Genomic DNA, 24,340 nt, shown 5'->3' on the forward strand with positions numbered 1-24,340 from the left:
TATCAATAGATGAATGGAAACTCACATGCAATTATTTGTTTCAAAATTTAAATCAAAAATATCTAATTGAAAGATTTTAATAAAAATGTAGATATTTAATTATAATATGACTTAGTCTAGTAAATATCTAATTAAATATTTTGACAAGTTTAATAGGGTGAATGACAGTTTGAATCCAATCCCTAGTTTTAAAAAACAAGTAATTATGAAAAACAAAAGAAGGTAAAGAAAATCCAAAATCCCACGAGGGAAAGCATACAATAAAAAAAGAGGAAAATTAAATGGGGAGGGAAAAACAGCTCAGTGCATGCATAATAATACAAATAGCCAGCTTCCCTCGCCAAGTGCTTAAAAACGTGGAGCGTAAAAAACATTTACAGATTTAAGAGAGTAAGTATGATTAAACATAGGGGTAAATAAGAGAGTTTGAATCCATCAATTATGAAAAACAAAAGAAGGGGAAAAGAAAAATCCAAAATCCCACGTGGGAAAGCACACAATAAAAAAAGAAGAGAATTAAATGGGAGATGGGAAAACATAAATACAAAATACAAAATAGAGGTAAAAAAAAAGGAGCTTCCCTCGCTTTTGACAAGTGCTCAAATAAAACGTGAAACCGTTTCTTCTTCACTCTCTCAGATTGTTGAAATCTATTCTCTCTTCTCTTCTTTTCTCTATAAATTGATCTCTACCAGTTCATAGGGTTTTTTACACTGCCTCAAACTACACTCATGGCAGCAGAAACTGCCGGTGGCGTTGATCAGAGAGCAGCTCCGGCCAGGACGGCCGAATTAGGCATCGGAAGTCTCATTTCAATCACTTCTATATCAGAAAATCGCTATGAGGGATATATAATCGAGATAAACGTTCATAGCATCGGTCTTCGAAATGGTATAACTTTTTCTCACTCTGATACACAATCGATATACATTTTGGTATATCTATATGTTTTGATAACGTTGCATTGGTTATTCTTAGTGGTTTTGTGGTTCTGTAGCTTCGATTATCAGTTGTTTTGGTATAAAACCACAGAGAAATGGCCTCTGAGTCTCTGATTTTCTTTTCTTTTTTGTTGGATCAGGATGTTTTGATTGCTCTTCATTGGTTATCTATACTGATTTTTAGTGATTTCATGATTTTTGTGGTTTTGAAGCATCAATTTTGAGTTGTTTTTGAACAAAACCACATAAAAATAGTCCTTTCCTCACTTTGGTACTACTTTTTGTTCTTTGTTTTGTTGTATCTGTATGTTTTGATAACTCATTCATCGGTTATCTGTACGGATTCTTAGTGGTTTCGTGGTTCTATAGGTCATTTTGAGTTGTTTTTGTATAAAACCACAGAGAAATAGTCCTTCTCTCACTGTGAGTCTCTAATTTATTTTTTGTTCTTTTTTTTTGTTGGATAAGTATGTTTTGATAGCTCTTCATTGGTTATATGTACTGATTCTTAGTGGTTTCATGATTTTTGTGGTTCTATAGCATCGATTTTGAGTTGCTTTTGTACAAAACCACACAGAAATAGTCCTTTCCTCACTCTGATCATACTAGGTTTTGTTCCTTTTTTGGTTGGATCAGTATGTTTTGGTAACTCTTCATTCATTATCTATACTGATTCTTAGTGGTTTTGTGGTTCTATAGCATAGATTTCAGTTGTTTTTATACAAAACCACATATAGTCCTTTCCTCGCTACTTTTTTTTGTTGTATCTGTATGTTTTGATAACTCTTTATTGGTTATCTGTACTGATTCTTAGTGGTTTCGTGGTACTATAGACTCGAATGTGAGTTGTTTTTGTACAAAACCACACAGAAATAGTACTTCTATTGTTGTGTGTTTTTTCCAGTTAATTTGGCCATTGGACTGATTTTTGGAATTCTGTAGTGATTTTGGTGTGTATGTATGTTGTAAGAGTTTTTTGTGATCAACACTGAAAAAATTGGATCCAGCTAGCATTACAAATATTATCAGTTATTGTATTTATTGGTGCTATTATTGAAGTTCTGTTGGGAGCATAGACAAAAAAGGCAAAAAAATGTAATTTATCCTAGAAAGATGAATTAAAGATCAGAACTTTTTGAAAAGCATCTGACCAAGATTCAATGATATGGATGTGATCAAAAGATCAATCACATGAATGTTCACAAAAAAGAAGAAAAATCAATCACATGGTTTTCAAGATGGGGGATATATCTCATCTAGTAAATAAAAATGGCAAAGAAAGAAGATATAATTGTAAGAAGCTTATTAAAATGAAAAAGCTGCTAGAATTCATGGAGTTCACGCTTCCATGAATAGTGCTTCACAAAAGAAAGAAGAAAAAGAGATTGAGGAAGAGTACAATGAGAGAGGGTATGAGTAATGGAAAGTTAGAACTTTTCTTTCACACTACTTTGTTAGGGAAAGCATAAACCCTAACAACACCAAGCAACTTGCTAGAGCAGCCACTTAAATTAGTCAAGAATCTTCACAAATTCAATGTCACCTTGGGATTTCACCTAATTAGGAAGCAGAAACCTTAGTAGGGATATTGGATTAAATAATGCTTATGCAGCTGTATTTCAACATCACAGGTAACTTGAGATGCATGCATGAAATAGGGATCATAGTGTCTATGACCTGCACATAGATAATTATTACACTGTTGGTAACCTGGAAATTGTTAACTTTGTTTGAAGATACACTAGACCAGGATTTGCAGCATTATTCTAGACCAGCTTAGTGAATGCTTCTTCCCGTCCATATAATACACCAATTATTATTGCTATATATCTTGCTTTATGTTGAATTCCTTTTGATCTAAACCTAAACTTCCATTCTCAAATAACGAGTGGATCATTGTTCAAAATTTACTTGTATTTCGTATAGTTCCTCATACAACATAATTTACTAGAATTTTATTCCTAAATAAGCTCATCTTTGAGTAAGCACATAAAAGGAAGAATATTTGGATTGAGTTTCTGGAGCTTTCAGCTCTTTTGAGGCTGGTCGTCAATATTGAAGTAGAATATGGTTAGAAATGTATAATATGTTTTCCAATTACTAATTGGAAATAAAACTCTTTTTGTGGAAAGAAATAAAAAAAAAAATTGCTGCAAGCAACCAAATAAAGAAGAATCTTTTGCGTACTGATCTCCATTTAGTAAAGTAATGTGATGATTTCTAGTTCCTGGATTCTGTTTCTTGCTCATTTATTATTATAAAATATTTTAAATATATCTAGTGTAGTTCCTATTGACAGCAATTCAGTTGTTTGTCCAGCTTTATGTATCAGTATGGATTGGAGGCGTAGAACACTCTTCTCATGTCGAATTTTTCCTTCATATCACGTACCCTTTTGATGCATAATTAATCTATATCTGGCTGCAGTGAAATTCTTTGGGACCGAAGGACGCTTGAAGTATGGCCCTCAGATTTCTGCCCATGACTGTATCTATGAGTATATATACTTACGCGGAAGCAACATAAAGGTGAGCTGTAATTACATCCTTTACCTGCTAACTTGTCAACTAGACTTTTTGAGGTGAATGAAATGTCTTCAAACAATTTAGGATGTTGTGAAGCTGTTCCAATGGTTCGAATTGACACATTTATTCATACCTTTTTGCTTTCTATTACAATAAGAAGTTAGTTCTTCAGTCTTCATCAGTCATTTGAACGTTCGGATAAAATTTGCTTTGATGTGTAAAATTTGTTAGTTTGTTCCTCATGAGAGCTGCCTTGAAAATTCTGCTGTATGTCCCCACGACAAATTTGGTAATCTATAATCCTAGTGAGTTGAACCTCTTTTTTCCAGTATTCCTTCTTAATTTTCTTTTGGGACCAGTCAATAAGGAGTATCGTGGTCAGTGAGGATTGGTATAGCTGACCCCAACTTTCTTGGGATTGAGGCTAGTTGTTGTTGTACACCAATATGGTGTTAGTTACACCAAAAGAGCTCAGTACAAGTCCTTTGGATGTTGAAAGTAGAGAATATTCCATAATTCTGAAGCAAACTTGTTATGTAATAGGATCTTCCCCGTGAAATGCAATTTTTTTTCCTTTTCGGGATAAAGTAGCAAAAAAGTATAGTACAAATCCTTTGTATGTTGAAAGTGGTGAATATGCCATAATTCTGAGGCAGAACTGCATTGTGGTAGGAATCTTTTCCTTGAGATGTATTTATTTTCCTTTTTTGACGATCAAGTAACAAGTCACTTCCAGAAATGATTATTACAAGCTTGAAAATGAATTAATCCTCCCTATCAGCTTGAAGTTGAAGGCAACATGATTGGCATCTTCCATATAGGGGTGACACTAGGGATCAGTGTCGTTAAAGGCTTGCCTGAGGTGCATTTAAGCCGTGAAGTCCGATTGGGTGCATTAGTACATGCACCAAGGCTCTAAAGCACCAAAATGATCTAGTAATTGTTAATGGAACATTATGAATGAATATAATTGATAAGGAATAAAAAATGAGAAATTAAGTATACGAAATCTCTGCAAAAACTCAGGTCGGAACTTGGAACTCCAGCATTGGTTCTAAGCCTTAGATAGACCATCTATAGCCTCGTACGTAAAAAGTAAGTGATGATGTTCTTATTCCTGAAAAATAGATTTCTGAGACCTATATATAGGAGCCCTTCAAGAGAGATTCCTCTTACTAAGCCCATTCTGTAGGAAGAATTGTATACTTTTGAAATCAGAAAAAGAGGTGGGAGGTTCTTAGGTTTCTCTCTCTTCTTTCCTTCTTTCATATAAGCTATGGTAACATATGTTTCGTTCAGGGCTTCAAATGGTAAAAAGGAAAAGATCTTCCTGGTTGTTATATCAAGTGTGTGCAGAACATGGTATTGGAAGTTTGTGGCAGCCTGTGAGTGGCACTGAATGGTTTCTCATCAATCTTGGTGAACAACCTGCATATATAGTTTTGTTTATTCTGCATACAGTTTTGTTTCTTATCATGAAGTCCTTGAATTATCTGCCAGAGCTGGAAGGTTCTTTTAATGTTGAAACATCAACTAATTAAACAATAGATCCATTTATCAGCATTATAAAATATTCATTCTTTCTTCCGAAAACATGATCTCAGACGGAATCTCTCTTTTTCTTTTGCCTTGAGTTGCCTCAGGATCTGCAGGTTATATCTTCTCCATCACCTCAAAGTACATCAGTTGTACCTGACGATACTGCTATAATACGGGTATATTTATCTTATACGGATTAGTTTTTCTGATTACACCCTGGAGACTTGTCTAACCTTCTGCATGTAAATTTTTTGCAGCCTCGTTTTCCTCATCCCACACCTACAACTATGGCCTCAACATCTCACAGTGCTGCAGAAGTAGCAAATGTTAGTAGTACCAGTGTCCAACCCATTCAGCCCCATGACCCATCAGCCTCAAGTTCAAGCTTTTGGGGCTCATTGCTCCCTCCTCCACCTGCAAATATCAGTAGGCTTGCTGTGCCTAATTATTTGCCCGGATTAGTTGGGTCCTCAGGAAGAATGTGTCATTTTCAACAGCAATTTTCTGTGCCTCCACTGAGTTTGGTGGCATCACAGGACACAGTTCAGCAGCAAGCGCTACACCAGAATGTAAATACCTCTGTAGTTGGAGGATCCAGTTTTTCTGAACACCAGCATCCCTTGTGGCTGCGTCGTAGTACTAGTTTGAACACCAGCAATGCACTTCCTCCCTTGCTATCCACACCATCTGTCCAATCCAATCCTGGGGAGTTTGATAAACTGGCATCTAATTTATCGTCCATTCCAATGCCAAATATTGGGTCTGGTGCTCTTTCAAGTGTACCAGCAAATCCTGACCCAAACATGGCATCTTCTTTTCCAGAAGTATTTGATGAGAATGCCACTCTGGCTCCAGTTACTGATGAAAGAAATTCAGTTGAGCCGACAGGTGTATCTTTCAGCAGGCAGTCAAAGCTATGTCCCATGACAATTGAGGAGCAGTCAGGACCGAGGCAGTCCTCTCCATCTCAGTCACTGCAGACCACAAATATCAATGCAAAGACTGCTCCAGCACCAGTAGTGGAACCTCTGCCAGATAGCACTGAAGAAACCTCGGAGTCATTGCTGAAACACACAATTAAAACTGTATGTCCACTCTTTTTCCCTCAGCAACTACTTTGTTCTTCCTCGTGATATGGTTTGGCCATTTATAGTAAACAGTTGAGCTGATGTCACCCTTTTCCCTTTTTAAAATTATGTTTTGTGGGTAAACCTAATTTGTTCCTTGTCATTGATCAGTTAAACCATAACTATTGCTGAATGCAGGTTAGCAAACAACCAAGTCTTTTCTTCCTGCATGCAATTACTTGTAAACTACATTAAAGTTTTAAAAAATATGAAAACAGCAAATATTAACCAAAATTGCTCTTGACTCCGTGAAACTTAAAATGGAAGCATCTTCCGGCTTGATTTCTTTCGTACTTTAACACTTCAAAAAAGCTAGACCATTAGGTTAATGTACATGGTACGCCATAAACTGACTCCTTTGCAGGGTTCTGTTCTGTGTTTGTGCTTCTTTCTCTCTCTTTCTTCTCCCTCTCTCCCTATTCTAATTGCTTGGATCACATTGACCCAAAACAACACTAGTCAATGTTCTTCTACTTGTTTCTGTGCTCAACAATACCTTTTCTATTTTCTTTCTTTTTTTTCCCTTCTTCTTGTTGCAGGGATCTACATCATCTCATCATGATAAAGGTACTCGGTCTGCTCAGGGAAGAGATCAGGTAATTCTCTCTATTGTTTGCATTTTCATTCAAGCCCTACATAGGTAGTGATATGAGTTTTAGGAGATGTTTATTTATTATGCATTCATGTGCTGAGGCCATCATCCGCACAGCGGCCCTTCACTAGGAAGGGCAAATGTGGTAACTTAACACACTTGTTTAACTTCTTTGAATTGCTAGTTTAAACTGGTGTTTTGGCCTGTTTCTTGAATAGAGATGCCAACCTGTGGATGGTAGAAAACTCCATCTCTGTTTCACTTTCCTTGGTGCCAAGCCTAAAAGAAAGTTCAAGTATTTACTGTACCTGCCTCCTGTTTTATCCACTTTTCTTAGTCCAAAATTTCATTTACGTCTCACGTGTACACTTGATATTTACCATAGTTACACACACGGTATCACTATAGATTCGTATTGTCATAGGATAATTAATTGTGGCAAGTCTAAGTTTCTCTCTTCTTTTATTGTTATTGTGATACACTTATTTGGTCAGTACTCCTTTGTCAAATCTATTTGCTTTCTTTATAAACAAAACATAGCCTAGCTATTTGGATATATACATATCTTATTTTCCTCTTAATACCTACAAATTTGACCCCATTCCTCTCCCTTAGAGATGATTCCCTTTTTCTTTCAAATCTTTTGCACATAGGGAAACGTGAGCGTGCTTAGTTTTGCTCTCTTAATTATTATTAACATTTTTAAAATTATTTCCTTGTTGGTTTGTTAACAATAGTCGCACATCTTTCCTCAGAATAACTTTTGTTTTCATTTTCAGAATCCCCATATCATAACAAGATTCAAGGATGATTTTGACTTCGAGGCAATGAATAAAAAGTTTAATAAAAAAGAGGTCTGGGATTTCTTCAGAAAAAATAACAAAGCCAAAGCGGATGATGGTGATCTTAAAGGTAAAGCCAGAGAAGTACATGAAAAAGACAATAGCAAGGTAAGCTGGTGGAAATTATCAAAAGTTGATTTATAAGTTGTCTAAGGTTCGCTATAGGTACCTGGTTATTTATTGATTACTATCTGTTCTGCAGCCTGTTTACCGTAAAGATGACTTCTTCGATTTTCTCTCTTATGGAGCACCTGAACATGAATCAAAAGTAACGCTGACCGAACAAAGGAGAAGAGATGATGAGGTAATAGCCTCATTCTTTGGCCGATGTCATTATAAACGCTTATCACTTTTTCATTTCATTAAGAGTCTTGTTGATGTGTTTCCAGACGTTTGGAGTTAAGATCCCACTACTCCATCAGGATCATGGGAAGGGATCACACTCGGCTAGGACATCTCAAGCCTCGTTTGGTGGCAGAGGACATGGCAATATGCGTGGTAGTCATCGTGGTCCTGGAAGAACTGTTTGGAGGCGACTCTCAAAATGAGCTTAATTCCATGTTGCTGCATGGCACCCTTCAATAATATCCAGTCGTGTATCAAATTCTGGTCGCATTTAACTTAATCTTATGGTCTAGTGTAACAATCATGGTCGAAAACTATTCAAAGTTGTAGGGCTTGGTAATTCTTCAAGTATGTGATCAGCGGTAAATTATCAGTTGATACCATAACTTCTTGAGGAAGAGATTGACATATTTGCTTTTGCTCTTTCCAAAAAGGGGAAATAAGCAGTTATATATAGCTGCTTTCAATAACTTCTTCTACAAACTTTGTCTATATACATATCCATTTGACTTTGGAGGTGTTTCATTAGTTAGAGCAGTTATAGCTGCTTTAAATAAAGTCTTTGACAAACTTTGTTGACAATGTTGGATGGATGTTTTTGTTAGAGTTTCTTTGAAATGCTAAAAATGGATTAACTGTTATGAGCTGGGTTCAACGAGCAGTAGAATTACCTTCCCAGTTCCCATAAATGCTCATCACCAAGTTAATAGATCCAAGACCAATAAGGTTTCCTTGTTAAAAATGGAATTTTTATTTATCATGCATGGAGAGAATTGGTTTTGTAGCTTTTTTCAAATTTATTTTTAATTTAATGTCTTCTTTATAATTTTACGCGTAAGATCTATAAATGTCAATTTTCTTCTATTCAATTTGCATCATTTCCTCTGTCTCTGTATGTAATCCTTTAAACTCACAGGAGTATTTAGCACTACTCTATAGTCTATTTACTAAGACATCAGGTATATACTAAATTATAATATGACATTTACATTTTGCTTATTTATAGTATTAAATTTCAATATTAAAATTAATCCTATTATCAAAACAAAGTATTTACGATATATCAGACGTCGCCATTGGAGTACCAGTCTATTGGCAATTCTATAGCATATATAATATTATATAAGCTTGGTACGTAAATGAATTATGATGTATTATTCGAAGAGATAAGTGTCAAAAACACATTTAAACTATCCTCTTTTTTGAGTTTTATGCCTAAACTATTGGAAGTGTCATACCTAAACTATGAGAAACACACCTCTGTCTTTTATTATACTTTCATCATGTTGTATACTACACTCTCTCTTATGTAAAAAAAATTGTGATATCACACTTCACATGGAAAAAAATAAAATATTTTATAATTTTCTTCTCCCACTCCACTACTTTCTCTCACCATAACCCCATCCAAATTTTTTACTTTTATTTTTATTTTTTAAATTTCTTTTATAATTTTTTTAAAAAAATTATCTTACTTCATCTTCCCCCTCAAATAATAATTTAGATATTATTTTATCTTTTAAAAAACAAATTCTACCCTGCCTCACCTGACCCTCCGCTTCCAAAAAAATTTCTCGTTTTGTGTTAGATATATACATATGATTTTAGGAAGTATTTTTTACTTGATGCAAGACTTTTATTTTTGTTATATTTGGTACGCAAGTAGAAAAATATATTTTTCTAAAAATATATGTACATATCTAACACAAAGTGAGAAAAATATAAAAAAAAATTAAGAGAGGAAGGTTAGATGAGGTGGTATAATTTATTTTTAAAAAAAAATTAAAAATAAAAACATTTTTTAAAAAAACCAAAAATAATAATATTTTTTTAGAAAGTGGTGGGGAGGAGGTGAAGTATCATTTTTAAAAAAAAAAAAATTATAAAATAATTTGTTTTTGGAGGGGGATAGAAATACTTTAGTCTTTGATTTTATCAATATTAATAGTTTATTTAATTTTATGTGTAATGACATGTGGCAAAGTTTTTTTCAAAAAATAAAGAGAGTAAAGAGAGTTTATTACACACATCATGAGGTGTGTTTCTCAAACTAATAAGTGATAGTTTAAGTGTGAAACTCACGCTAGTGACACTTCTAAAAATTCAGATATGAAAGTCAAAAAAATGAAATAGTTTAGGTATACTTTTTACGCTTATTTCATAAATTGAAAGATGAACAAGTATTTGAAAATTTGACAAAAATGCATGCAAGACTACTTTTGATCAGGCACTAAATGGCGAAAACAAGATTTTCCCATAAGGAAATCAAAATCTGAAGAAGTAAATATTTGAAGAATTAATCTAAAGATATTCAATATCTATTATATATATATATATATATCACAAACCCCTACCAATACCTAACTCCACCCCGCACTATATATATATATATATATATATATATATATATAGTTGTACATTTAATATTTCGTGCTGACAAATTTTGAGTGTGTGTTTTCCTCTTTGACATGCATGTTCTCAATTTACGGCCAGATAGCAGGGAATTGTGAGATTTGTTTCCTTTTGTCGTACTTTTAATTAGCCTAATTAATTTTCATTTAGACTGCAAAAAAGAGTTTATAACTTTATTGTATACAATAATATTAAGAAGCTTGTAGTATATAACACAAGTTATGTTCTTTTTGTTCTCTTCCTGATGGATAAGAATAATAGAGAAGAATTAAAGCATTATTATCAACCAAGTAAAATGGTTGTCCACTTAAAATGGTGGATAGTCCATTTACTTTTTAAGTGGGTAAAATGCCCACTAATATTTTCCTCCACTTGTAAATATGGCTATAAATATAGCCTTAAACTTCAATGTAAAAACACACAAACACATAAAAGAAAGAATTACTATTACTCTCTCTATATTACTACTCTCTCTATTAATATTTTCTATATACATATTCTCTTGTTCTTCTTCCTTTATAAAATTGTCAAGTAAGTTAATTCATAACACGTTATCAGCACGAAGCTCTAATTTTTCAGAAAATTAACTTCTATATCAGGTATATCTACTAAAGAAATTTAATTTTTAAGTTATCTTTGTTACTTTCAAATTAATTTTCATCATGTCAAACTTGTCAAAATTGGAATTTGTGGCACTTGATATTTCTGGTAAAAATTATTTGTCATGGGTACTTGATGCTGAAATTCACCTTACCGCTAAGGGTCTTGGTGATGCTATAATTGAAGAAAATACAGCATCAAGTCAGGATAAAGCAAAGGCTATGATTTTCCTTCGTCATCATCTAGATGAAAGCCTAAGAATGGAATACTTGACAGTGAAAGATCCACTTGAATTGTGGAAAGACTTAAAAGGGAGGTATGACCACCTCAGGGCAACGGTATTGCCAAGGGCTCGTTATGAGTGGATGCACTTACGGTTTCAAGATTTTAAAACCGTAATTGAGTATAATTCTGTTGTATTTAGAATAACTTCTCAATTAAAATTATGTGGGGAAAATATAAATGATGAAGACATGTTAGAAAAGACACTAACTACTTTTCATGCCTCTAATGTAATATTACAGCACCAATACCGTGAAAAGGGTTTTAAAAAATACTCTGAAATTGATATCATGCCTTCTAGTGGCTGAACAACATAATGTCCTTTTAATGAAAAATCATGAAGCCCGTCCCACTAGAACTGCTCCGTTATCGGAGGCAAATATGGTAAAAGCATATGGCCAGTCTGAAAGAAGACATAATAAATATCAAGGTCACAATAATGTGCGTGGGCGTGGCAATGGCAGAGGACGATATAATAATCGTCGTGGTGGTGGTCAACATAAAAGGGAGAACAATATCAGTTCTCAAAATGGCCCTTCAAAAAGTAACTGTCATCGTTGTGGCATGAAAGACCACTAGAAAATGAATGTCGGACGCCTGAGCATTTTGTAAGACTTTATCAAAATTCTTTTAAAAGAAAGGCAAATAGAGGTGGTGCCTCTTCTTCTAATGCTCGGATAGAGTCACACTTGGCGTTCGAAAATAATGTTGAGGCAAGGCCTTTGAATAATGATAATATTGAAACAAATCTGGCATTAAGGGATGATGATTTTAATGACCTCAATGATATTACTCATTTGGAGGTTGGAGATTTTTTTAAGGATCTTAATTGATGTTTAATTTCATGTTTTTCAATATGTTATCATGTACTTCGAATTATTGTGTTTTTACGTTTATGTATTTGAAGAAAAAAAATAATAATCAAGGTTACATTTTTATGATAATTGTATATTATTTATTACATTGTGCTATTTTACAATGTTGTAATTAATTACTATTAGTGTGCTATTATTTAATCTTAATATCATATTGTTACTAAAAATAATATTCGCCTTATTTAATATCATTATAATAACTATTTATTCTTGTTAATGTTTTAGACATTAATAATATATAATGATTGTATTATTTTTGTCAATAAACAAATTATCTATACATGATGAATAATATTATATTAATGTTTTATAATATTTTATATTTGTTTTTAATACTTGTGTATAATATTTATTTAAGGTTAATAAGTATATAATTCCATAAACTAAATTATTGTAACATTCATCATAATTGAATCATATAATTTTTTTAAAATTCTAAATTACCATAATTTAACTTTAAAAAAAAAGAACTTATGTTTTTCTAGCAAAATTGTTACTTATTTTATTTCTTACAATGCATTTTTATTTTATGAAGATAAATAAATTTATCAGTCTTCAATTGGATTCAAGATGAATAATGGAGATATGTGCATTTTGGATAGTGCCACAACTCATACGATATTAAAAGAAAAGAAATATTTTTGTCATTTGATTATGAAAAAGGACTATGTCAATACAATATCTGGTAGTACAAAATTAATTGAAGGCTCTGGAAAAGCAACCTTATTACTACCTGGAGGAACGATATTGGTAATTGATAATGCATTATATTGTAGTAAGTCTCAAAGAAACTTGTTAAGTTTCAAGGTTATTCGCCAAAATGACTATCATATTGAGACTGCAAATGAAGGAAATGTTGAATACCTTTATATTACTACAATAAATATGGAGAAGAAAATTGTGCACGAAAAATTACTTGCACTTTCTTCTGGGTTGTACCATACAAATATTGGTACTGTTGAATCATATGCCATTGTAAACAAAAGGTTTACTGATTCTGATGATTTTATCATTTGGCATGACCGGTTGGGCCATCCCGGTTATAATATGATGCGCAGAATTATTGAGAATTCACATGGGCACACTTTGAAGAATCAGAAAATTCTTCAATCTAAGGAATTCTCTTGTGTTGCTTGTTCCCAAGGAAAACTGATTATCAAACCATCAGCAACTAAGGTTGGGATTGAATCCCCTGCGTTTCTGGAATGTATATAGGGTGATATATGTGGGCCAATTCACCCTTCATGTGGACCATTTAAATATTATATGGTCTTGATAGATGCATCTACAAGATGGTCACATGTGTGCTTATTATCAACTCGCAACATGGCTTTTACGAGATTGTTAGCTCAAATTATAAGGTTAAGAGTACAATTTCCAGATTATGTAATAAAGACAATTCGTCTTGATAATGCTGGTGAGTTCACATCTCAATCATTTAATGATTATTGTATGTCGATTGGAATAAAAGTTGAGCATCCGGTCGCTCATGTACATACACAAAATGGTCTAGCGGAATCATTGATTAAACGCCTCCAATGGATAGCTAGACCATTGCTAATGAGGACAAAACTTCCTATTTCAGTATGGGGGCATGCTATTTTGCATGCAGCAGCACTTGTGCACGTAAGGCCAATAAATTATCATAAATTTTCCCCATTACAGTTGGCGTTTGGAAGGGAGCCAAATATATCCCATCTTAGAATATTTAGGTGTGCGGTATATGTCTCAATTGCTCCACCGCATCGCACAAAGATGGGTCCCCAAAGAAGGTTGGGAATATATGTTGGGTATGAATCTCCTTCTATTATAAAATATCTGGAACCTATGACTGGAGATTTATTTACGGCAAGATTTGTTGATTGTCATTTTGATGAATCAGTATACCCAACATTAGGGGGAGAACATAAGCAGATGAAAAATGAGATAGATTGAAATTCATTGTCACTATCTCATTTAGATCCTCGAACAAATCAATGTGAGCAAAAAGTTCAAAAGATGATTTATTTGCAGAATATTGCAAATCAACTGCCGGATGCATTTACTAACCTTCCACGGGTTACTAAATCGCATATCCCAGCTGCTAATGCTCAAGTTCGAGTTGATGTCCCGGTAGGACAACTTATTCAGGCAAATGAATCTAGACCACGCTTAAAACGTGGAAGACCATTTGGTTCCAAAGATAAAAATCCTCGAAAAAGGAAAGGAATGAATGATCAAGATGATCATAATTTGGAGGCGAGTGCTCAAGAAGAGCCCAGAGACACAACAAATGGTGATACCACCGAGGAGGTCCAAGTACCTGAAAATAATGAGAATGAAGAAATCTCAATAAGTTATGTCTCGACAGGAAAACGGTGGAACCAAAATAATATTGTGGTCGATAATATTTTTGCTTATAATGTTGCCATTGAAATAATGCAACAAGATAAGGATCTTGAACCAAAATCTGTCGATGAATGCAGACAGAGAAATAATTGGCCAAGATGGAAGGATGCAATTCAAACAGAGTTAACTTCACTTGAAAAACGTGAAGTTTTCGGATCAATAGTTCGAACACCTGAAGGTGTCAAGCCAGTAGGGCGCAAATGGGTTTTTGTGCGTAAACGAAATAAAAAGGGTGAAGTCGTAAGATATAAAGCACGACTTGTAGCCCAAGTTTTTTCGCAAAGACTTGGCATTGACTATATGGAAACATATTCCCCTGTGGTGGATGCAATTACTTTCAGGTATCTAATGAATTTGGCAGTTCATGAAAAGCTTGAAATGCAGTTAATGGACGTGGTCACTGCCTATTTATATGGCTCATTGGACCACGACATTTTTATGAAAATTCCCGAAGGGTTCAAAGTGCCTGAAGCATACAAGGATTCTCGAGAAAATTGCTCAATAAAACTTCAAAAATCCTTGTACGGGTTGAAACAATCAGGGCGAATGTGGTACAATCGTCTTAGCGAATATTTGCTAAAAGAAGGATATAAAAATGATCCAATTTGCCCTTGTGTCTTTATGAGAAGGTCTGGATCTGAATTTGTCATAATAGCAGTATATGTTGATGATTTAAATATTATTGGAACTCCAGAAGAACTTTCAAAGGCAGTAAAATGCCTGAAAAAGGAGTTTGAAATGAAAGATCTTGGAAAGACAAAATTTTGTCTTGGTCTACAAATTGAACATTTTACAAATGGGATATTTGTCCATCAGTCAACATATACTAAAAATATTTTAAAGAGATTTTATATGGATAAAGCACACCCATTGAGTACTCCAATGGTTGTGAGATCTCTTGATATTAATACAGATCCGTTTCGGCCTTATGAAAATGATGAAGAACTTATTGGTGCTGAAATACCATACCTTGGTGCAATTGGTGCATTAATGTATCTTGCCAACAATTCTAGACCAGATATAGCTTTCTCAGTAAACTTGTTAGCAAGATTTAGTTCTTCACCAACACGCAGACACTGGAATGGAATTAAGCATATATTCAGATACCTTCGAGGTACCATTGATATGGGATTGTTTTACTCAAATGATTCCATGTCACAATTGATTGGTTATGCAGATGCGGGATATTTATCTGATCCCCATAAAGGTCGATCGCAAACAGGCTATTTATTTACATGTGGTGGTACAGCTATATCATGGCGTTCAACAAAGCAAACTATGGTTGCCACTTCCTCAAATCATGCAGAGATAATAGCCATTCATGAAGCAAGTCGAGAATGTGTTTGGTTAAGATCAATAACTGAACACATTCAAGAAACATGTGGTCTTTCTTTGACAAAAGACGCTCCAACAATATTGTATGAAGACAATGCTGCATGTATAGCTCAACTGAAGGGAGGATAAATCAAAGGAGACAGAACAAAACATATTTCACCAAAATTCTTTTTCACTCATGATCTTCAAAAGAAGGGTGAAATAGATGTCCAACAAATTCGTTCAAGTGACAATTTGGCGGATATGTTCACCAAAGCATTGCCAACATCAACCTTTGAGAAAATGAGATACAAAATTGGAATGCGTCGTTTTCGAGATATTAAGTGATATTTTCATCAGGGGGAGCAAAATACGCGCTGTACTCTTTTTCCCTTAGTCAAGGTTTTGTCCCACTGGGTTTTCCTGATTAGATTTTTAATGAGGCAGCACTCAAGACGTATTATCAGATATGTGTACTCTTTTTCCTTCATTAGGCTTTTTCCCACTGGGTTTTTCCTAATAAGGTTTTAACGAGGCACATTTCTCGTGGACATCCAAGGGGGAGTATTATCAACCAAGTAAAATGGTTGTCCACTTAAAATGGTGGATAGTCCATTTACTTTTTAAGTGGGTAAAATGCCCACTAATATTTTCCTCCACTTGTAAATATGGCTATAAATATAGCCTTAAACTTCAATGTAAAAACACACAAACACATAAAAGAAAGAATTACTATTACTCTCTCTATATTACTACTCTCTCTATTAATACTTTCTATATACATATTCTTTTGTTCTTCTTCCTTTATAAAATTGTCAAGTAAGTTAATTCATAACAAGCATTATTCTTTTGATATGAATATTATTGTGGTGGTGGGTGAATTGACATGAATGCCACTCTCCTTTTCTCTAGCTAGCATATATACAAAAATTTATAAATTAGTATTCTAATTAATAATCAAATCGAATAGACAAATCAGACAAAGTAACGTTTGATTAATAACAGGTTGTCTGGACAAGTTTAAAACAAACAGCATTTACTAACCAACCGCTTGTATAGCTGCATGCCTTTGCACTTTAACATCTCGAGGCTGTTTTTTCTCAGACAAAAATTAAATCATGACAAGTGACAAGCATCGTATTAAAGCTCCTTTGAATTAGCTCAATTTATGAATATACAGTAATATATAACTTTCGGTTTCGATTGTTAACAACAGATATTACGTCTTTCTTTACTAAAATAATTTTTATTTTTACTTATTATTTTTAACATATCAAGAAATTAAGACAATTATTTTTCCTTAATATTAATTAGTATTTATTTACCAAATCATTTCTTAAGACCTAAAACTATATATCAATGACTATAAATATTGTGATAAAATACGCATATAATTACATAATTTCTTAAGAAAAGGACAGTGTGGCAAAATCCAAACTGAATAAGTAAAATTGAACAATGTAATAACTTTTACTACTACTAAGTTAAAGGTACAGTAGGTATAATCTCAGATCCATTACAAAAGACTCTTTTTTACTCCCTTCATTTCATATTAGTTAATTATTTTTAAAAAAATAGTTATACCATATTAATTGTCCACCTTACTAAATCAAGAAATTAAAGAATTAATTGTTTTTTTCCTATATTATTCTTACAATTAATTCTTTTTGAAAGTGTTCACATTCATTTGTAAAACTGCTAAGAAGTTTTTTAAGAGTGAATTAGTAAAATTATCTTTTTATTTATGATTTTTTAATATGGATGTGGAAAAAAAAATGATCAATTAATATGAAACGGTATGATTAGTTTTTATGTAGGTCACTTTAACCAGTCACTTCCTCCTCAGAGTGAGTGTTCACATTATTGAATAATATATCACTTCCCGTATTTTTTTCTTTTAAACTGATTTAAAATATTTTATTTGAATCGAAAGTTTATGTCAGGTAGAATTTTTCCATCTCCGCAAAATATGAATTAGGTTTGCATACATTTTAATATTTTCAGATTTCAAAATTACATTGAGTATGTTATTGTTATTAATTGTAATTATACATATTTTGTTTGTTAGAATAATAATTCAAAGCTATATTAAAAGATTAAATTGTTTAAAATTTGATATTTAATTTATGTAATTATGTCTAGTTAAAATTTATAATCAAAATTCATATAGAAATAAGTTTTCTTGTTTTTGAGTTAAAGTAGGATTTCGCCCCTCATAAATAAAGGTATTAATTGCTAGCTATTTTCTGTTGTGAAAATTATGAAAAATTATTTAAGTTTATAAATATGTATTTTCCTTCAAGGTTGCTTCATTTTTTTTATAAAAAAAGGTTCTTCTTATGTTTAAAATAACGTTGAGTAGAACAAACTAAAGAAGAAAAAAAATGGTGAAAAGAGGACAAAGGACTAAGAACCAAAAAACAGACCACCACAATTTTCTGAGGATGTTTCTCGTCACTCCACTTGTTTTTTTTTAATTAAAAAGTACTAATACTATATAAGTATTGTTTAATATATTTAAAAAATATAATTATTATTTTTCTGTATTGCTCTCAATATTAATTATTTATATTTCAAATCATTTTTCGACATCTAAAACGATACATCAATTATATAGTAGTCGTAGTAGTACTTTTTTTTTCCCAATCTCCTAACAGTACTGTCAATGTTGTGAAATGAAAACAAAAATGTTGCACGATTAATGTCGAGCATTATTGAATGTACAGTTGAGTATCTTAAAAGTCTATTCATGAAATCTACATAAGTAAATGCTTTTTGTTCACAGTAATAAATCCCATGTTGTATCCGAGTCTAGCAAATTAAATCCCTAATAATTACACACATACAAACATTAATTTGGGTACAAAACTAGGGTTGTACAGGGCAAACCGATAAACCGCACCAAACCGATAAACCGAACCAAATCGGAAAAAAAACCCGACTAGTGGTTTGGTTTGACTTGATTTGGTGTTTGGAAAAAAAACCCGACCATTATAGGGTTGGTTTGGTTTTAACTAAAAAAAGTCAAACCGAACCCAAACCGACCCGATTATAGATATACTATTTTTAAATTATGTTATACATAAATATATTTATTAAAATGTAATTTATAAATTTTTTTTAAATTTTTTTCATAATTTTTGTTTTCTTTCTTACATTTAGATTTGGACTTGATAAGCTCATCTAAATAATATACAAAAAAAGCTCATCTTATAAAGTTATATTATAAAGTTAAAACTTCAAACAGTGTTTTGTCTCCATCTTATATGTTGATATTTTGTACTAGAACTCTTTTTAAGAAGTACTACTCTGTGCTTTTTATTAGATACTATGAAAAACCCAAGAAATCCAAAAAAAATCGAAAAAACCGAAAAACCCGAAAAAACCCGAGAAAAATTGATATCGAAAAACCCGACTTTTATTGATTTGGTTTGGTTTATAAATTTAATAACCCAACACAAATGGTTTGATTTGGTTTGTAAAAAATCTGAACCAACCCGGTCCATGTACACCCCTATACAAAACACAGGAATTGGTGCACAAAGTTTTCCACAAATATACTTTGACAAATTTATGCGTTAATTTAGATTTTACATATTAGTCCAATTTTTTTTTCCAATGTGTTAAATTGTATCAGTCAAATAACCCAAGTTAATAAATGAACGAGTTGGATTTATTATATTTCATGGCTAATTGTGATATTTTCTTTATGATAAAGAAAATGATTTTACTAGGCACTAATATTAATTAATTTTTAGCTCAAATTCACTCCAACTGGTTCATTTGACTTCTAGTCTTTGCCCGGTCCAATCTGGCATACTCGCACAACCTGCAGAGACAGACCCCATATAATTCGACTATATTATTACTCCAATACTTCGTTTTTCTCTCCATCCAATCTCAATCTTACAGGCACACTTCAATTTTTTTATTAAAAAGAAAAAACGTAAGCAGACAGAGTCTTATGTTTATGTTTTGTTTGTTACTATACATCAAAAGAGAAAACCAGAGCTCTGATTAGGCCAAAAAATTCATAGAAACTTTTTTGGAAGAAAACACAAGAGGTAGTGGGGATGGATGTGAGGAAAATAGTGATAATAGTAGAAGATGTAGAGGTATCAAGAACAGCTCTACAATGGGCTCTTCATAATCTCTTACGTTATGGAGATTTAGTGACACTTCTTCACGTTTTCCCAAATTTGAGATCCAGAAGCAGCAACAAACTTAGGCATCTTCGTCTCAAAGGTTTTCAATTAGCTCTCTCTTTTCAAGACCTTTGCAACAATTTTCCCAACGTAAGTCACTCTGTGTTTTTGTTCTGTTTTTTTTTTTTTTAATTTGTATTGTTGCTGATACATATATGATAACAGAGATAGGTGGTTGATCTGTTACAGACCAAGACAGAGATTGTGGTCACTGAAGGAGATCAAGATGGTGGGAAAATTGCTGACATGGTTAGACAAATTGGAGCTTCAACTCTTGTTGTTGGACTTCATGATCATAGCTTTATCTACAAGTAAGTTTCAATTCCATCCCCCTTCACGCGATATCTGCTATCTCCTACCAATACAAATATCGGATACTATCAAAACTTGGATAAATATGAAGAAAATTATCTAGTATCTTGATTTTCGATGAAATTTGAATCCGATACCTCGTTAATTTGATTAATTAATCTCTAGATCACACCTTTGAGCGTCACAATCTTGATTAGGAGTACATTTCTTTAATAAGAACAAAAGTTTTAAGACTATAGGGTATAGTCTTTACTCTTTAGGGACAGATTGATTAAATGATAAGGAATTTGTGTGAATTGAATTATTCCATTGTAGATAGAAAATGGATAGGAAGTTGCTAGTAATAGAGCCATTAAAGGCATACAGCTATGGTTGGTCAACTCTCCGAACAGCCGCTTTTAGTATTAATGGGTAAAGCTCTTTTGATATTTAAAATTTAAATTTAAAATCTAAAATCTTTAGTTAAGAATGGAACGACGATTATTCCAAGTAGAAATATTTGTACGCTTTCATAGTTAACTTAGTTATTAGTTGATCTAAAATTTATAGGGTTGGATAAGGATTTGTGAATTATTAATTGAGTTTGTTGTGGAACTCCTATTTGTTGTTGTTTACTTGGTGAGATTTGTGCTAGACTGGCCAATCTTTTCTGCTCTGCCACGTTTCCCATTGGCAGGCCGTTTCCTAAATTTTTTTATTCATGCCTATCAGATGATCCTCAAAATATCATATTATTATTGTGTGATTATTTTATTTAAATATTTGAATTATTGGAGAGAACATAGTCATTTTTCATTGGCTAAACATGTACCTGTTACATGTTAAAAGATATGATCATTTCATCAACAAGTTTAAATTCAAAATATATATTTTATTAAGTCGACGGTATGAATTCTCAATAATCATTATGCTTTACATGGATCAATTCATGTGGAATGTTATATTTTCTTGAATATATTTAGAGTGGAACTAAAACTAGTAGTACCATTTATTCATTTCTTACTAGGATGGCCATGGCCCATAACAGTATAGCTAGCAATTTGAATTGCAAAGTACTGGCCATCAAGCAACCAACACAATTGATAACCACAACCAGGAAAAGGACTATTTCTTTACCTAACAGTTCAACCAACATGGACTTGTCACAAATTGAAATTGCTGCATTGAGGTAAGAATATGTATTCCTAATTTTCCTTTTCTTATTTACCTGCTTCATATATTATACTCTGTGGTCCAGACTCTTGTATAATCCTACTAAATCACTAAAATGATAAAGGTTCATCAAGAATAAACCAATATTTAACCTTTCTATAACTAAAGGTTCTAGAATAAAGTTTACTAGCTTTGATTTACCTAATATGTCAAAGTAATTTATCATGAACACAATAAACCGTCTTTTTTAGAATTTAAAATCTATAAACTCAAAAAATTCTAGCCTTGCTTCTGAATTCCTTAACGATTTTGGATTTGAACTTTGTGAACAGAGTCATCTCCAGTAGAGAGCATTACATCGAAAGTGAAACTTCTCGATGTGAATCCAAATTAATCGAACCTCAAAATGAAATACGATTGAACCTTTCTTCTTCTATTAATCATTAGCTTAAAGTGGTAAAATGAATTGGCTATACCTTAGTTGTGATGTGATCAGGAATATATATGTAAGGCAATATGGTACAGCTTTAGACAATAGAAATTAAGGATAGGTTTTTTTTTTTTTTGGTAGTGAAGCATATTTATATATAATATTAAAGAGTTAAGGATAGGGTTTTCATTACAAGCAAAGAAGTAACAAGAAATAAATGAGTTTGTCTGCCTGTCAACTTGATATCACATCTTGGATGATATATATATTTGTTGACAGAGGCATTAATAGAAATTCTTATAAAGGGAATTAGAACAAATATAAAATTGTCTCACATGAAATTTGTACTTATGATGATTTAAAGAAAATTTTGAACCACCCTTATAACCACTATTAATATAAAGGAAGTTATTTGGAATTACTATTTTTCTTGCAGTCTAAAATTGTGATCATGTACGATTTTAGTAACATTTGGTGGTTAATTTGTGTATAAATCATCCACCAAAAAACACATAATATGTGTCCCACTTTGCATTGATGATTTGATTGAATAATATAATGTGTGCAGTGTCCCAATAACTGATCCACCAAGGATTCCATACCAAGTTTGTCCAGACCCGAATGCCATTATTTGGAGAAAAGGGAGATCCAGAAGATGGGCAAGAAGAGATTAAAAATCAAGAATTATGTATTATCTGCTGTTATTCATCATTTGATGACAAAAGTGGAATTTGTTAGTTTGACTTACAGGGCATAGAACAAAGACCAAAAAAAAAAAGTTTACAAAATTCACAAAGTTTATTTGGTAATTTGGAAAATGAATATTCATAATCATGTGATTCATTTTGATGATAATCAATATAGTTGTAAATTTCATTAATCTCTATAGTCTGGAACAGCCGTCCTATCTTGGTAGGAGTAAGGTCTGCGTACAATCTACCCTCCCCAGACCCCACGTTGTGGGATTTCACTGGGTTGTTGTTGTTGTTGTCTATAGTCTGGAACACTACTCTCTAAATCGAGAAAAAATGGCTTAATACTTTCAGGCATCTAACAAGATAATATTTCAGATGATCACTACCTCAATTATGGATAGTTCTCTTAAAAAGTTAGTTAACTTTATTTTATAATCTAAAACTCACTTAACTTTCTAAGTGAACTATCCTAAGTATCTAACGGTACCTGTTGATTGTGATAATTTAACAAGATAGAAGAATGAAACTAGTAGCAAGTCCTTGTTAGTCCAATAAATTTTGTGAAGAATTGAACAAAGAAATTTATTTTCAGTTGAGCAAAATTTGTGAACGACTAGGTAAAATGAAAATATAGTAACAAGTCTTGCTAGTCCAACAAAATTTGTGAACAACTTAACAGATAAGTTTTGCTGGTCCGACAAAATTTGTGAGCATTTATGCGCCCACCAAAAATAATCTGTACTATTATTATCCTCGTCCGTCATAAATTATAAACAAGACAAGTTTTATCTATTCCACAAAACATTGTAAATAATTTGTATTGAAATTATGCAGCCTAACATAACTCATGAGCACAAGATTTTATCATTGCGATTAGTGACAAGATTTGCGTATCAAAAATGTTTAGAGCCCAAAGGGCCCTTGAGTGACATGCCAAAGAGTACTAGAAATGTCAAGTTTTTCAGAACTTGTCTTTTCTATTTTTTAATAAATTATTCTCTATTTATCGGTTTAAATTTCATATATTAAATATTCTTATTTCTATATCCACCAAAACAAATGGCATCAATGAACTCGAAAGAAAAGATAAAAAAGGAATCGAAAAAGGTATTTGTTTTCAATTATCATAAGTTTCCTTTATAAAAAGAAAAAAATGTGACAGCTGAAAATAAACACATTTTTTCACTAAAGCTTATAATTTAATGGTATCGGTAGAATTCTTTCCCCACAATAGGTGATAATTAAAAACAAACACCTTTTTTCATAAAGTTTTTAGTTAATAACGTAAAATACAATATTTGAACTTAACACGATTCCAAAAACTAATTCAAGAAGAAAAAATTATTCAAGTTCTAGATTATATTAATTCATTCGCTGACTAATATAGAATTCTAAAAATTGATACCCGTAAAGTTCTTTCATTTAATAAATATGCGTTCGATTTTCAGTTTCTCTTGCCCCTTTTCTAATCTCCCACTCCCAGTATAACAAAAAAATTTAACTATTTTTCACTATCGTAAGTTCATTGGTTTTTCTTAAATATTATAAAATGAAAATATCCTCAGATTCGTTGGGTTTCGACTTGAAAATGAAAATCTAGAAACTCGAAAATAATGATAAAAATACTAGTACTAGTTATAAAGATAAATTTGATAAAGAAGACAAAATTGAGAAATGGTCATTTTATTTCACACTCTAAAACATTCCATAATTCAAAATAACTTTGCTAGTTTAACAAAAATATTGTTACATCTAAGATTTAGT

General features: G+C 32.4%; 2 protein-coding genes across 2 annotated transcripts; both read left to right on the forward strand.

Annotated features, from left to right (window-relative positions):
* The first annotated feature begins 616 nt into the window (after positions 1-616).
* LOC129893887 (protein decapping 5-like) lies at positions 617-8,417 on the forward strand. The gene is made up of 8 exons (XM_055969312.1): positions 617-891; positions 3,369-3,469; positions 5,110-5,181; positions 5,263-6,134; positions 6,575-6,728; positions 7,504-7,674; positions 7,769-7,870; positions 7,956-8,417. Exons 1-8 carry the CDS (start codon positions 732-734, stop codon positions 8,112-8,114), a joined length of 1,791 nt encoding a protein of 596 aa, XP_055825287.1. The 5' UTR covers positions 617-731; the 3' UTR covers positions 8,115-8,417.
* An 11,241-nt stretch (positions 8,418-19,658) lies between these two features.
* LOC129895508 (uncharacterized) lies at positions 19,659-22,667 on the forward strand. The gene is made up of 4 exons (XM_055971230.1): positions 19,659-20,077; positions 20,177-20,298; positions 21,306-21,467; positions 22,450-22,667. Exons 1-4 carry the CDS (start codon positions 19,856-19,858, stop codon positions 22,553-22,555), a joined length of 612 nt encoding a protein of 203 aa, XP_055827205.1. The 5' UTR covers positions 19,659-19,855; the 3' UTR covers positions 22,556-22,667.
* The last annotated feature ends 1,673 nt before the right edge of the window (positions 22,668-24,340 follow it).

This window comes from Solanum dulcamara, chromosome 7 (genome assembly GCF_947179165.1).
Source record: "Solanum dulcamara chromosome 7, daSolDulc1.2, whole genome shotgun sequence".
In the NCBI taxonomy this organism is placed as follows: domain Eukaryota; kingdom Viridiplantae; phylum Streptophyta; class Magnoliopsida; order Solanales; family Solanaceae; genus Solanum; species Solanum dulcamara.

What these genes read in the sequence shown, in the direction of transcription:
- LOC129893887 (XM_055969312.1), top strand. Translation starts at nt 732, where the DNA reads ATGGCAGCAGAAACTGCCGGTGGCGTTGATCAGAGAGCAGCTCCGGCC. An exon ending in ATGAAAAAGACAATAGCAAG is followed by an intron (nt 7,675 to 7,768) that starts GTAAGCTGGTGG and finishes TCTGTTCTGCAG; the next exon opens with CCTGTTTACCGTAAAGATGA. An exon ending in AAAGGAGAAGAGATGATGAG is followed by an intron (nt 7,871 to 7,955) that starts GTAATAGCCTCA and finishes ATGTGTTTCCAG; the next exon opens with ACGTTTGGAGTTAAGATCCC.
- LOC129895508 (XM_055971230.1), top strand. Translation starts at nt 19,856, where the DNA reads ATGGATGTGAGGAAAATAGTGATAATAGTAGAAGATGTAGAGGTATCA. An exon ending in TTTGCAACAATTTTCCCAAC is followed by an intron (nt 20,078 to 20,176) that starts GTAAGTCACTCT and finishes GATCTGTTACAG; the next exon opens with ACCAAGACAGAGATTGTGGT. An exon ending in GATCATAGCTTTATCTACAA is followed by an intron (nt 20,299 to 21,305) that starts GTAAGTTTCAAT and finishes ATTTCTTACTAG; the next exon opens with GATGGCCATGGCCCATAACA.